The sequence below is a fragment of the Abrus precatorius genome, unplaced genomic scaffold (assembly GCF_003935025.1).
Source record: "Abrus precatorius isolate BTA unplaced genomic scaffold, Abrus_2018 Scaffold9, whole genome shotgun sequence".
Taxonomy (NCBI): domain Eukaryota; kingdom Viridiplantae; phylum Streptophyta; class Magnoliopsida; order Fabales; family Fabaceae; genus Abrus; species Abrus precatorius.
The window spans coordinates 33,117,316-33,133,402 of record NW_020874439.1 but is presented as its reverse complement, the minus strand read 5'-3'; the positions used below and the strand labels follow the sequence as shown (position 1 = coordinate 33,133,402).

Genomic DNA, 16,087 nt, shown 5'->3' with positions numbered 1-16,087 from the left:
TTTTTAATTTTTTTTGTCTTACTCAACCTTTTATCAAACTAAAAATCAAATTTTAATAAAAAAAATATAATAAATATATCATTTAAAAATAGGGGAATTTGAGCAGTACAGTCTTCACACTACAATCTTATTTTTATAAACATTTGTAAATAATTACTATAACTAACTAAACCTAAATCTATTTAATGAACAAATTCTAATTTATGATAAATAATTTGTTGGATTCCCATTAAGTATGAGTAAATATTATATCGTGCACATAATGTAAAACTTAGATGGGTAAGAGTTTGGGCAGATAAAATTATCCAAAGATCGCATATTTATTGAAGATATAGTAATCGAAATGAATGTTGTTGAAAATAGATAGATGGCAAAGTTTCAGTGCATTTATGTAAATACGACTCTCTACTAAGAAGAGGTCCAAAACGAAACGTCAACCACGAGCAACTCATTTACTTTTCTTTTTCTTTTGGAAAATTTCTTATTTTTATGTTAATTAGTGGTTCTCCTTCAAAGGGATAATTCATGAGATGTTGAAAGTCTAAGTCTATGGTTCATTTACTGCAAACTATAATTTTAAGAATCCTTAACCTTTTTTCCTGCTTCCAAAACTGAAAAAGTCTTTAGATGTCTCTTTTACGGTTGGTTATACATCACAAAGATTATGTTTTAGACTAAAAATTTACGTTTCAAATGAAAAGAAAAATCAAATTCTTTATGATGATTAGTGAGTGATATCAACATGTCATAATTTTCAGGCACGTGCAATATTAAATTGTTCTCTTAATCTCTGCATTTTGCCAGCTTCCAAGAGTGACTAATTCTTTGTAGATATGTATATATGCTTAAAACTGACTAATTCTTTAGTTGTCTTGTTCTTTTTTTCTCATTATCCATAATCAAATCAACACGTCTTATCTCTATCAGACTCTGAGTTTGTTTCAAAGATGCTATCTTTAATAATCTTTTTTAATATAACTTATCAAAATAAGCTATTTTTTTGCTTATTCTAATAAATTAATTTTTTCTAAAGGGCGTATTAAATTGAGATTATTTTTATTTGTTTTTAATTAGGTTAATTGTGATTTATGGTAACGTTTAATGGTTTTAATTATTTTTATATTTATTATATATTTTAAATTTATGTATTAATTTGAGACTTAATTAATTTTGTAATCAATAAAATTTTGCTTATTTACTAATAAAAAAATTAAAGTTGTCTCCCTAAAAAAATATTGGATCGCTGAATATTCATTGAGATTGGTTCAGTTTGATTTTATTTTGTTATTTTTCTTAAATTGATTTAAATCAGATCATAAATTTTATTTATAACTAATTTAGATAATTTTTTACCTGAAAAATCAATATAAGTCAATAACTGGTATATTTATATTTAGAATATTTTTGAGTGATGAAATTAGTACCTCTACTCTTATTTATAGAAATAAATACTTAATTCATCAAAATCAATAAATAATAGTTATATATTATTAATTCATACTATATTAAAAAAATATTCATATTAATAAATGATCAAATTGGTATAGTATAATTAAATAATTGGATATAAGCTTTTATTAAGAGAATATTAATAATTATTTTATATAAATAAGACATAAAGTAGCATTGTAATACAAAGTTTTCACTTCAAATGGTAAGGTGTAGTATATATTAAATGGAGGTAGTAGGTATGAATATCCTTAACAATATCATAGGAAACTGGGAGCAAAAGTCAACAAAATATCAACTATATATATATCCATCGATATGACCGGTCAACTTGTAATAATCCATGGAAACTTTTGCATCACATCAATGTCGAAGAATTTTCATTTTCATTATAATTTCCAACCCTACAATAAATCTCATATCAAAATGTCAATACATTAGAAATTTTTAGAGTTTAAGTGTCGCTTACAACTTATAATGCGTGTAGATGATTTATCTACCTGATGTGTCTGAAATTGTTATCTCATTGACGGAAGAGCTTTTATTTTGCTCTAGTTCCTTCATATTTGTAATGGTATAAAATGATGGTTGTATGGGTTGTGGTAATTGAATGATTTCATTTGAAAGAAAAGAAATGACCTCAAGCATAGTTGGCCTATCCCTTGGTCGATCTTGAGTGCATAACAGACCTACATGTATGCATCGTAATACTTGGATCTGAAGGCATGACCCATTTATCGTTGAGTCGATTAGCTTGAGAGCTTCTCCATGGTTCCATAATTGCCAAGCCTGAAACAAATAAATGCATTATCGTATTTTTTTAAGTAGATCAATTAATTTATTTTCATACACATTGCGTGATTGGACGTAACTTACATATCCAAGAAGATTGAGCGGGTAATTACAATTATTTTTCTTTCCACTCACAATCTCTAGAAGCAAGATGCCGAAACTATATACATCAGTTTTGGTTGAGATGACACCTCTCATAGCATATTCGGGAGACATATATCCACTGAAAGTAAAAATTTAAATGCTTGATAACAAAGAGATATATATAAACAAATTTATCGTATGGATAGATACTTACAATGTCCCAACAACTCTATTAGTTTTTTCTTCAGATTCTGACAATCCAAATATCCTAGCCATCCCAAAATCGGATATTTTTGGATTCAATTCATTGTCCAGTAAAATATTGCTGGCTTTTAAGTCCCTGTGTATCACTTTTAATCGCGAATATTGATGTAAATACACAAGTCCCTGTGTAACTCCTTCAATAATTTTGTACCGTGTGTTCCATTCTAACACATTTCTTTTGTTGGAGTCTAATTTGAAGAAAAAATTGATACAAATTAATTGAAAACTAGAATACATATTCTCAAATATAAGTGAAATGTGAGCAAAAGACATAAACATACTAGCCAAGAAAGATTTCATACCGAAGAGGTATAAATTCAAGCTTCTGTTGGACATGAATTCATAAACTAATATTCTTTCTTCTCTGTCAGTGCAACAACCTAGCAGTCTCACTAGATTAGTGTGTTGGAGTTTCACAACTAACATAGCTTCATTTTTGAACTCTATCAAACCTTGTCCTGAGCTTTTGGAAAGTCTCTTTATAGCTATTTCTTGACCATTTGACAACTTTCCCTGAAGAGAAAAACACTTTTGAGTATTTCGCCATATTTCGCAAATCTTTTATATAAGTTGTGAGTGTATGAGTTTAATATATATATATTTATTATATTGTTGTCAACAGCCAAAACGATGACTGGAGTCTAAATAGTAATTTTCTTTTTCTACACGCATTCGTATTTTATATATACACACATGAGGATCCAAAACTTTTTGATAAATTAAATTCAAGTAAAATTAGTAGCAAGAAATTAAATTTTATTTATGTGTGAATAGTTGATTTCATTTTTTCTTTACGTAAAAATTTGTTACCTTGTAGACAGGTCCAAAGCCACCCTCCCCAATCTTATTTGTGCAAGAAAAATTGTCACTTGCCTCAAGAATGGTTGTAAAGTCAAATATATGCATACCACCACCTGTCCTTTTCTTTTTCCACTGTTCTCTTCCTTCATCGTTTGGAACAGAAATTTCAATGTTTTCTCCAATGATAGAGGATTGACTTGATTTCTTTTCGGCTGCATATTCAGCATAAAACATAAGGAAAATGTTTAGTAAACACTTCAGCGGGTGTCTACACCTTAAGAGAGAGAGATAAGAGATAAATGATAAACCTTATAAATGATATAATGCGATAAAAAAAAATTTGATAGAAAGATATGTAAAATTTTAGATAAGTGTTGATACTGTTTTAGTAATTATAAATCGCGCGAAGCTGAAAGTATAAAATTATTTTTATTTACTGGTATTGATGTTTTTTCAACCATAAAGCTTACTTCATGCAAGTTTTATATTAAGATTATTATAGCAGCTGTTACTCAAACTTATTCTGAATTTCCATATGAAAGATTACCTCTTTCTTTTTGTTTTCTCCTCGAAACAATAAAGCACGTCATGCATGAGATTATTAGGAGAAGAACTCCAACTGCTGCACATACGATCCATATTATCTTCTTATTGCCTTCTACAGGGGAGAAGGTAGTTAATTCTATATATGTAATTAAACAAATTTATAACTAATTTAACAAACATTATGACTTATTAAGCATTACTACTTCTTATTCATGGATATTATAGTTGTACATCAATCATATTTATATATTACTTAGTAAATATACGAACTCATCAATCTATATATATTGGTCAAATGACAAAGATAAATCAACACACAAAGTCACACACACATGTATAGTCATACTAGAATAAATCAATAATCACACAGAAAAAAACCCTATATTTTATCAGGTTGATTGTATTAACTTACTTGCTTTGGTTTCAGTACGAAAGAAAAAAATTGGACGCCCAATAGCGGAATCAGTCGCAACAAAGTGTGCTGTTCCCTTAGTCCATATCTCGCAACCAGTTGCATCCTGATTTGCGTAAGTGTAGGCCTCACAGGAACAATTACTCAAGCATTTCATCCAACAATCAGAAATGGTCAAGTTCTCACTTTCATCAAATATGAACCCTTTCCTTGACATTGCCCCAATGCTATTCCAATTGGGCAAGTACAAATCATCATCTTCCCTACATTTTGAAGGCCTTGGCATTGAACAACCAGGGGGAATGTCACCATCAACACATGAGTAAGAGACACCACTGGCATTCAATGTACCCAATGGTCCCATTGTCATATGACTAGAACTTGAAGCATATTCAAAGTAGGTTACATTTTCATTCGAAAAAAAAGTGAAATTGAATTGCTCTTTGTATGAGTTTAAGTTGATGAAACTTCCATTTCTCCATGGTCCACTACTCCAAACTATGGTCCCTCTCCACCTACTAACCAATTGGTTTGTTTTGAGGTCAAGTCTAAGAGAGAAAGACCCTGACCAAAGAGATTTAAAACTTCTCCTTGCCGTTAAAGACCAAGTATGACCCGTGAGCTTGTCATACCCAATCTTCATCCCTGGTACAAGTGTGTCCATGGGGTAATCAAAGCTCTGCCATAATACCCTTTTCACAGACCTGTTTGAGTTTAATTCATGAAGCACAAAGTTCCCCGTGTCTAGCAAAGTGGCACTAACACTTTTGTTTCTTGCAGCTTCTGTCGAATATAGCATGATAGTGGTAATGCACAAAATTTTCAGATTGCCACATTCATCAATTGTGAGAACTCCAGGATCATCATGGATTGGATTATCTCTATTTGCAACCCAAACATAGTAATTATTGAACGATATTCCAAGGTAGAATTTGCTGTTATCTTCAGAGCCATCAAGCTGAAAGAAACGCAATGTGTACACACCAGAAGATGAAATCAAATGGTTGGTTGCTGCAAGCTGATAACCTTGGAGAAGTGTGTCTTTTCTCGAGTTTGAAGACTTTGTCAAGTGCATGAAACAAGTAAAAATGATGAAGCATAGCATTCTTTTGCTAAAAGTCATTGTTAATGAAACATGCACAGGAGACATAACATAATATGAATTTATTCAAAAGGGTTAGAGTGAGAAGCATTGCTAAAACTTTAATTGATAGTTGTTTGGAGTTGGTCTATCTACCTGAAAAGCAAGTCCAAGTCATAGACCAAAGGGTCAAAGGAAGGTCCCTTGCATTTAATATCTATCTATCTATATATATGAGTTCTAGTTTATTATGTAATCTACCCTTTTATATATTTAAACTTCTCTACTCTTGAAAACGAAGACATCTTTTGCTTTCCTCTTTTTCTTGCATAAAAAATGACTTCACAATACGTATTATTTTTTTATGTTTTTAATTTCTTATTTTCTATATTAAAATTTATTTATTAATCTTAAATCTCAGCTTTCTATAATTAATTACTATTATCTTTATATTTTCTAATTTTTTAATTATTCATACTATTAAATTAATTTATTTATTTTTACATTTGTTCTTTTGTCTGTAAATCTGAGTGTCTATATTTAAGTATACTGTTTAATTGAATGTTTGTTGAATAAATTCTTTTAATGCGAGAGTTTATAGTATAGTTTTTTTAAAAAGAAATTTAAAATATTAGTTTGACCAAATATGCTAAACCTATCATTAAAATAAATTAAGAAAAACCTATGAAAGTAATAAATTGTTTATAAAATTTTCTATATGCTCCAATGATATAGGTGGGGATTAAATTATTTCAAGAAATAACTTTTGCAAAAAATAATCTTTTTAATATCTTATTTTAAAAATACTGAATTTCATTTTCTTCACTGTTTTAATAATATGATATTAACATGTTGATTATACATATAAAATTTTTAAATAAATGAGATAATTATAGACATATAATTTTATACTTAATATTTTTTTAAAAATGATCATATTTTTTATTGATGTAATTTCATAAATTTAATATGTTCAATAAAAAAATTTAATTCAATAATTATATTAATAAAAATTACTAAACAAAAATAATTTTGACGGATATTATTTCTAAAGCTACTTAATGTCCATTCATATAATAGTTTTACATCTTACTTTGGCTTATTTCTTCTCAGCTGTCTACACATATGCAGTGTGTCCAAAGGAGTCCAAAATTGACTAAATAAAGGAATGAGTCCCAAGTTTGAATGCCATTTAATGATCTAATGGCTCCCACTCTAAGAAAATCAAAAGGAAACGCATTCACACTTTCCAATTCCCATTTTCCTGTTTAAGTCAATAGCTAAGTGACGAGATTGGGTTTGTAATTTTTACGAGATACTACTATTTTTTTTTTCGTTTTCTTAATTTAATTTTTATATAGAAAAGCTATGATTTAATTCTTAGGTATACAATTTTAAATTGCTCATTGTTATATAACATGTTAACGTAGATAGATAAAAGGGACTAAAACATAAATAAATATTATATAAAGATTAAAATGTTAAATTTTAATTATAAAAATTAATTTATAAATAAGTATTAATTATGATGACTAAATATATATGTTAATTAATTGTATTTTATAAAAATAAGACTCTAAATTTAGTTAAAAATACCTGCATTATAGTCTAATATTATCTTTAAAATATACTTAATTTTTTATTACTAAAATTTTTGTTTTATTTTATAAGATTTTGTAACTTTAATTTTTTTAAAACTAATTTAAGCATTCAAATTTAAAAGTACATTCATTATATAAAAGTTATAAAATGTAATGACTCTTTTTTAACAATTTTTACAATTAAATGTTTAAATCTAGTCTTAAGGATTAAAGTTAACATTTTTTTTATTTTGTATTTGTATTTTTTTATATCATTAGAGAAATGAACAAAATATCAGCACTAATGGGAATTGGAAATACTTATCTATAGTTAATACTTATTTACAAATTAATTTATATTTAATTTTTATACAAGATTTTTTTATATTTACATCCCGTTTATTTAAATCATTAACATATCTTTAAATGATAAAGATTAATATAAAAAAATTTACTTGTAAAGTGATTAATTTTTTAATGCAAAAAATAAAATAAAATTAAAAAGCGTGTAAAATTTCAAGATTAAATTTATAATTAACTTAGTATTTAAAAAAGGGATTGAGAAATTTTGGAATGGGTCGTGTGGTGGAGCCAATCTTTAAAACATTAATAAATTCATAGAACTATTAAATTATACATGAATTCATGATAAAAATGAAAATAAAGTTAAAAGCTAAATAGTTAGATATTTTAATGTTTAAAAATGGTTTATTTTAATAAGACTTTGTTCCCTTTTCTTTTGCAGATTTATTTTTTAAAGACTGATTGGGCTTCAATAGCAGTATGGGCCCAATGCCATGCGAATGACTAGTATTTTTAAAGACTAATTGTTGAAAAAAAGAGAGACTAATTGGGATTTCGTTAGCCAAGAAAACATAATTAGGATTTCAAGACCAAAACAAAAACTAATTGGGATTCAATAATGACTCATTTTTTGTTAATTGTAAGTTGGAAAATTTATTCAATAATGATTCAACAACGGCACCATACTTTTGAACCTTCATTGTAATATGATGAAAAAAATTTACCCTTTGTTCTGCACCATGCTTGCCCCTTTGCTAAGTAACAGTTCCATGCCCCCCTGATGACTAATAAGTGTCAATCTTCGCGATTATTTTCAAGATATTTTGAAAATCAATAATCCTATATACTAAAATAAAGGGTTTATTAAAGTCTTTTTCTAAAAGAACTTACCTAAATTAAAAATCATGAGATTATATTTCTTAAAACAACTTTGTATCTGTCCTTGTAATAGATAGTATGAACAGCTGAAAGTAAAATATATTCCTACTTTTTAATAAAGGACAACATACCTATGGGAAAAAATTAAGTATAGTAAAATCATAAAAATTACAAAAAAAATGGTAAAAATAGCTTACAATATATAAACAACAGATAAGTCCTAAATTAGCCTATCTATAAAACTTATGAGGAGGACTTTTAAACATTTCACTACTATTATTATTGCTTCTCAGAACCCAATTTTTGCAAAATCTTGTAACTTCCTTCCACCTTCAAAATATCAATATATTGGAGGATTTTCCACCTTCACATCACTTGTATATACTTACAAATTATACACAAGACTTTCAAACATCTCCAAGAACATGGATATTTATCTACCTGATGACAATGAAATTGTTGTCTCATTTACGGAATAACTTTTATGCTGCCCAATTTCTTTCTTGGTTTCAATGGTACAAAATCCTGGTTTTTTAGGTGGAGATAATTGGGCATTTTCATTTGACAGAAAAGAAACAACCTCAAGCATAGTGGGTCTGGCTCTTGCTTGATCTTGAGTGCATAAGAGACCAATATGAATGTAGCGTAACACTTGGAAAGAAGGGTATGACCCATCCAACATTGTGTCCATTAGCTTTAGTGCTTCGCCTTCATTCCATAGTTTCCACGCCTGAAAACAAATACACTTTGTTAATTGTCAAACTAATATTGACACAGTTTCATTTATAATTAGTTGCATGCTATGCATCACTTACATAAACTACAAGATTTAGTGGGTAATCATCACTATTTTTCTTTCCGCTCACAACCTCCAGCAATAGGATGCCAAAGCTATAAACATCAACTTTAGTTGAGATGACACCCATCATAGCATACTCTGGAGACATATAGCCACTGAAACAGTAATATGAAATAATCCTTCAAACATTTTAATTTTAAGATTTGAAACAAATGTAAACATAATTTTTTTGTAAAATACTTACTATGTTCCAACAATTCTATTAGTTTTTTCTTCTGTTTTTGTCAATTCAAGTATTCTAGCCATTCCAAAGTCAGATATTTTTGGATTCAACTCATTGTCAAGTAAAATGTTGCTAGCTTTCAAGTCTCTATGTATCACTTTCAATCTTGAATATTGATGTAAATACACAAGTCCTTGTGCAACTCCTTCAATAATTGTACGTCGTACATTCCATTCCAACACGTTTCTTTTGTTGGAATCTACTTTGAAGGAAAGATTAGTAATCATAAGTAACAAAATACATAATATAAAATATGATTGAAATATTAAGCACAAAGCATGAAAATATTGGACGATTAATGAGTAAACTTCCATACCGAAGAGATATAAATTCAAGCTATTATTGGGCATGTACTCATAGACTAATATTCTTTCTTCTCTGTCGATACAAAAACCAAGAAGCCTCACTAGATTAGTGTGCTGGAGTTTGACTATTAGCATCACTTCATTTTTGAACTCTATCAATCCCTGTCCTGAGCTTTTCGAAAGTCTCTTTATAGCTATTTCTTGTCCATTTGCCAGTTTCCCCTAAAAAAGAATGATTGAATCTCTATAAAGTATACACTTGCATAATATGTGTGGGAGCAGAGTCTTGCTAATAGGTGCTTTCATCACAAATTACGATTGAGTGCATTATAATTCATGGTAAAAGTGTATTGATAATACCTTTTTATAAAATTTTTCACCTTTTTAATTTTTTAATCAATATTCATGTCAGCATTCTCCTAGGGACTATGTTGATGAGAGTGAAAATTTTGATCAAAGTTAAAAATAATTTAAAAGTTTGGTCTGTTTTTTAATTTTCTAAGCTTATTGACTATAATTTAAAGTTCTCCACATATTAGTCCCTCTTTTTCATGATCAAATTCCTTGCCTATAGGCATATATGGAATATGGTTATGAAGATTTGATAGAAATGGAAACATTAACAAATAATAGTGAAATATCAGTATATTACCTTATAGACAGGTCCATAGCCACCCTCCCCTATCTTATTGGTGGGTGAAAAATTAGCAGTTGCCTCAAGAATAGTTTGAAAGTCGAATCTATGTGTATCATCACTCGTCATTCCGTCATTCCTCTCTTTTCTTTTTTCACCATAGTCAGGGGAATTTGCAATGTTTCTTTCAATACTAGATAATGGGTTTATTTGCTTCATACGCTTTTCAGCTGCACAGTATGCCAGAAAGTTTAAAGATAGTGAATGATCTTTGATTCACAATGTAATAAATTTATGATATTTCTATCTGAACTCATGTGGTGTTATAGAGTTTTTTTATTAGACTATAGTGTAAAGCTACCACCTATTAGTTTACACATTCATTTATGCAAGTATTGTGATAATGAAAACATTATTATAGTATCTTATCTTCAACTTCAATTTTGATGGTAAAGTTTACCTCTTTCTTTGCGTTTTCTCCACAACTTAATGCACGTGAAGCACAAGATGATAAAGAGAAGAGGTCCACATATTGCAGCTATGATCCGTATCCTTCTAATATTCTTGCCTGCATTGGAAATTGTTAGTAGCAACGCAAGCTGTTATTTAAAAAATAGCATGTAATCTATGGAGCGTGGCAAGACTTGAACCGTATCAAAATGTTAAATTTACCACAACATACACTTGATAATAGTTTCATGCTTTAAAAAAAAAAATTCTAAAATTTAAAACAAGTTGTTGGCACAAATTATTTCACAACTACATGGAGTAAGTAAACTTGCTATTCTACTTTTATATTTGCTTGTATATTGTTTGCTTAAGTCAAAATACTTTCCCCAATTAAAATGATGCTCTAATGTGTGATATGATCATTTTGGTGAATATTGAAATACTAAAATGCTGAACATTATTCGTGTTTCCAAAAAAGGTATCCTGTTTCGCAATTTTGAAATAATCGTCATATATATAACAATCTTGAGTTTAGTTTTAAAAGCATTAATACTCACATGATATAGAGCAAAATGTTCTAGATAAATGAAGATCCTAGGCCTTAGTAAGAGCCTACTAATTAACTTAGCTCTTTTTTTAAAATTGTTAATACTTCACTATTATTTATAATTTTTAAACAATGGAAAATGACATTATAATTTTAAAATATTGTCAATTATCCCTGTTTTATCATTCTACTTAAATAAACCAATTGAACTATTCAACTCACAAAGCATGCAGGCACAATTGTTACTACAACTCGAGGCCCTTACCCAAGTTTCATCCGCACCAACTTTCACGCATGTTTCGAACAACAATTACAAGAAATTTTCATAATGACAAGGGTAAGTAACTCAAATCTCTGTCAAGGTTTGGCACTGTTATACTTACCCCACCAGAGAGTTTGCTTACCAAAGTTTAATTAACTAAAAATATTACTACAATATATATATTTTTTCAATATCACACAGTCATATTTTACTGGTAATAATCTAATTTGAATTAAATAGAATTATTACAGCGACGAAATTCTTTCTCTAAATATTAATATATATATATATATATATATATATATATTTACATTTTAATGTTCACAAATCTTAAAAATATATCATAAATATAAAGAGGTCTCCACTAAATGAACTTTTCTTTACTTACCTTGTCCTGTGCGAATGAAGTAAATTTGTCGCCCCTCAGCCATGAAATTATCAGAGGCTTGAAAGCTGGTTGTGCCATTGCTCCATATCTCGCAGCCAGTTTGATCCTGATTAACATAAGAGTAGGCTTCACAAGAGCAATTATTCAAGCACTTCATCCAACAATCAAAATTAGTCAAGTTGTCCTTTTCATCAAATTTGAACCCATTCCCTAACATGACCCCGTAGCTACTCCACGTGCCCAAGTATAAACTATCTTGGTCCCTACATTTAGGTGGAATTGGCATTGAACAACCATCGAGAAAGTACCGATTAGTGCATGAATAAGAGTTACCACTGCTTCCAACTATTGCACCCAAAGATCCTAAGGAAATCCAACCATATGTTGGGTTTCGACCATATTTTACATATGTTACATTTTCATTTGAAAAGTACTCAAAACTGAAGTCACTTTTGAATAGTGATGATTGTAAATTTTCAAAAGTTCCATTGTTCCATTTTCCACTACTCCAAACAATCATTCCTGTCCACCACATCACTAGTTCATTTGTTTTGGGATCAATCCCAAGTGCGAAAGACCCTGACAAAGGAGACACACCACTTCTCCATGATGTTAAAGAGCAATTATAGCCTGTTTTTCTATCAAATCCAAGTCTCATCCCAGGTATAAGTGTGTCTGAGGGGTGATCAAAGCTTTGCCATAATACCCCTTTAACTGACCCATCTGGATTCATCTCACGAAGCATGAAGTTACCAGTGTCCTCAAGGATGGCACCAATAGTATTGTTCTTGTTACTTGCCGCTTCAGCAGAATAGAGCATGATAGTGGGATTTGAATTTCCCTTGTCGGAAATAATTTTCATGTTACCATGTTCATCTATTGTGAGATACCCTGAAGGGTCTTGGATTGGCGTGTCTCTATTGGCTATCCAAAAATAATCAGAACTTGAATTGCGAGATGATAGTCTAATTCCAAGATAAAAATCTTTAGAGCCACCCAACTGAAAGAAACACAGAGTGATTAAACCTGAAGATGAAATCAGGCTTTTAGTTGTTGTGAGATTATTACCCTGGAATAAAGTGTCTTGGTTCACGCTTGAAGGCTTTGCTAAGTGCAAGAAACAAGTGAAAGTTATGAAACATAGTGCACTTCCACTGAAAACCATTGTTGATATGGAACATGCATACGGTGAAAGGTGCAAATATTCCACAGCACGCTTTTGATATTAGCCTGTAATATGAGAAGTTGCAGTCATGGATCAATGCGAATCATGTGATTATTATTTAATTTCAACAATTAGGGAAAATAAACTGAATTGGGTCAGTTGGTATTTATTGACCTTTGAACATGGATCTCTTGCAACCCTTTGTCCAAGAAAAATTATTGGATAGATTGGAACCATTGTGTATCCATAATTTCAACTAATCACTTTTTAGCATGCGTAACAAATTTAGTATTTTTTTTAATTAACTAAGAAGCATGACCACGTGTCGCATGGTAAGTAACTGAGATCATAAATGCTTCTTGATTATCCAATAATTTGTCCTCCTCCAGCCACCACTTAACATGATTTCATGTTCTTGAATTTATAATTTAATGGATGAGATTGGTCAAACAAGAGATAAATAATTAAATGGAAGAGAGAGTTATTTATTTTGTGAAGATTAGATGGTTCAACTGCTATAGAAAATAAAATTGCGTTTTTGTTTAAATTTAGTAAAAAATAATAATTGTTTTATTTGTCTAAATGTTCTGTCGTTCTTAAAAAAACTAAAATCCTCACAGCAATCAGCTAAAGTCAATGATAAAATTACCGTACTATGCGTGTACATTGTGCATTTGTTGTCTTTGCTTCCGTTTTCTTTTCTATTGAATACAAGGAGCCGCAGCCCAAAGAGATAGAAAGGAGAAAAGACTTATCTTCCTACAACTTTCATATATAAGTTATATTATTCTTACATGTGTTTTCATAAATTTTTCACTATCCCTCTTTGTATATATTTAATGGGTTTTTAAGCATCTATAAATATTTTTTTAATAAAAAAGTACATATTTATTGTATTAAAATTATAAAATATAATATGTTTTTGATAAAATTTTATTGTTTTTAATTGTTTATTCTCAATCTTAAGATTAGGTTAACAAAACTCATATTTAATTAATTTAAAGTTAAGTAAAATTAAATTTTAATTACCAAATATAACTGAAATTTGTATATAAATTATTTTAAATAATAAATTTATTAAAAAATGTTTTTAAAAAGTATAAATATTAATTTTTTAATTGTAAAACAAATAAAGCCTTTGTTGCACAACTTCTTTTATTCCATATATTTTTTCTCTATCTATCTATTAATTGTAAAAAAGAAAAAAAAAACGTATAAAAGTGTTGATAAAGGTGCTGTTAAATAGGCCTTTTGTTTAGTTTTTCTATTAAGCATTTTAGTATTTCATAAAAATATTATTAAATATAAAATATGATTAAGGAGCATTAATTAATACATCTTAGTAAATACTTTTAATTAATTAAAGAAATAAATAAATAAACTTTGTATTTTCTGTATAATAAATGCTTTTAATAACAATCATATTATATTGAAACTCACCAATCACAATGCAAATGTGTTGGTAACACTTTTATATATATATATATATATAAAAGGATTTCTTAACTAATGTCTCAAAAGTACTTATTAGCACTTTTTATAATAATTTTGTTAATAAAAAAATCTAGTTTTGTTTATTTAACTATTGTTCTTAAGATTTTAGACTTCATTAGCATTCGTTATAAGGTATTGAGAAAGGGTTGTAAGGAAATATAACATCATTTTAAGTATGTTATGAAATAAATTGATTAAGCTTTTAATTAATGAATAAAATATGCACTTTGTTTTTGAAATTTGGAAATGACCTATTTTATTGGGGTCAATGATGGCTTCTTTACTTTAATCGTTGAATTAAGAGCATTTGTATAATCTCATTATTTATTTTTGTTGAGAAAAAAGTTGAATTTGACATTATTAATTAGGCTCCCTCTTGTGACTGAAACTCGCATATTATATAATAATGTTACCAATAAAAAGATCTGCCTTTGAAGCTAAAGCATATTCTTCTTGCAATTCACTATTAGAAAATCGAAACTGACTATAATGACAGTGATAGAAATTATAAACAAAAACAATTATGTTTTTATTTTTTATTCTCCCCGTTTTCCTAGTTTGGCCCGTAAATCGATTTTTATCTTCTTCTATCTTTATTATTATTATTTTATGTGCAAAAGTTATAGTAATTATTTTCTGTTCCCATTGCTATGTTTGATCGAGCAAGAACAAGGCTGGGTAGATTGAAAATGAAATTGTTAGTGCGATTATAAATAAATAAAAAAATCTTGTACGCTTTTCTACAAGAAAAGTTTAGGTTTTGGATGACGGGAGGAATATATTGACATTAGGTTTAGATATACTTATAATTTATCTTTTTTTTATATAATTTAATATTTTAATATTTTAATTTTTTATTCTTATAATTTTAAAATTTTGGTATTGTTATTAATAATATGCCAAAATTATTATTTAATTATTAAGATATAATATTTATTGTGTGTGTAAAAGTAAGATATAAAATTTTCAATCAATATCTAATACATTGAAGGAATCAAAATTTTAATAAAATAAAATTATGGAGATCAAAATTAAGAATAAATAAAAATATAATGACCAGATTTAAATCTATAAATTTATAAAAACAATATATATATATATATATATATATTTGAAAGTGTAAAAATTTAAAAAAATTGAGATAAATTATAAGAATAATATATATATATATATATATATATATATATATATTAATCTTGAGTTAATAAACTTCTATCAATGATGATTCTTGGAATTTAAGTCAAATTTATTCAAAAATTATGAGTAAAATATAGGTTAAGTATAATTTCAATTTAAATTATTTCAAATAAATAATTTTGCATATCATTATTTTTTATTTTAGTTTTGAATTTGTCTCTAAAAACTATTAAAAATACATAATTTTAATACTTGGTGAGAGATTAAAATTAATTTTTTAAATATAGAAATTAAAATTTAATAAATTTTAAAGAATTAAAATAAAAAATATTTTTAAGAACTAATTGGTTAATATTTTAGTCAGTCATTTGATTGTTGGACTTTGTAGTTGAAAGAATAGGCCCATGAAACGGCCCACCATTGTTTGTTCTG

The 16,087-nt window shown here is 28.1% G+C and overlaps 2 protein-coding genes across 2 annotated transcripts; both read right to left on the bottom strand.

The window, feature by feature from the left end:
* Positions 1 to 1,941: 1,941 nt before the first annotated feature.
* LOC113851267 (G-type lectin S-receptor-like serine/threonine-protein kinase At1g67520) lies at positions 1,942 to 5,471 on the bottom strand. Its single transcript, XM_027481733.1, has 6 exons — positions 4,349 to 5,471; positions 3,400 to 3,602; positions 2,892 to 3,102; positions 2,540 to 2,777; positions 2,326 to 2,464; positions 1,942 to 2,238 (listed from the first exon to the last, which is right to left on the bottom strand). The coding sequence occupies exons 1-6, from the start codon at positions 5,469 to 5,471 to the stop codon at positions 1,942 to 1,944; spliced, it is 2,211 nt and encodes a 736-aa protein (XP_027337534.1).
* Positions 5,472 to 8,624: 3,153 nt separating this feature from the next.
* LOC113851266 (G-type lectin S-receptor-like serine/threonine-protein kinase At1g67520) lies at positions 8,625 to 13,024 on the bottom strand. The gene is made up of 7 exons (XM_027481732.1): positions 11,860 to 13,024; positions 10,673 to 10,780; positions 10,231 to 10,442; positions 9,590 to 9,800; positions 9,235 to 9,472; positions 9,007 to 9,145; positions 8,625 to 8,921 (listed from the first exon to the last, which is right to left on the bottom strand). Exons 1-7 carry the CDS (start codon positions 13,022 to 13,024, stop codon positions 8,625 to 8,627), a joined length of 2,370 nt encoding a protein of 789 aa, XP_027337533.1.
* Positions 13,025 to 16,087: the final 3,063 nt, after the last annotated feature.

Bases quoted from the DNA above. Each gene is read 5' to 3' on its own strand.
- LOC113851267 (XM_027481733.1), bottom strand. From the start codon at position 5,471: ATGACTTTTAGCAAAAGAATGCTATGCTTCATCATTTTTACTTGTTTC. The intron at 2,778-2,891 runs GTATGAAATCTT...TCTTCAAATTAG, and splicing joins CTTGAATTTATACCTCTTCG to ACTCCAACAAAAGAAATGTG. The intron at 2,239-2,325 runs GTAAGTTACGTC...TATTTGTTTCAG, and splicing joins CGCTCAATCTTCTTGGATAT to GCTTGGCAATTATGGAACCA.
- LOC113851266 (XM_027481732.1), bottom strand. From the start codon at position 13,024: ATGGTTTTCAGTGGAAGTGCACTATGTTTCATAACTTTCACTTGTTTC. The intron at 9,473-9,589 runs GTATGGAAGTTT...CCTTCAAAGTAG, and splicing joins CTTGAATTTATATCTCTTCG to ATTCCAACAAAAGAAACGTG. The intron at 9,146-9,234 runs GTAAGTATTTTA...TTACTGTTTCAG, and splicing joins AATAGAATTGTTGGAACATA to TGGCTATATGTCTCCAGAGT.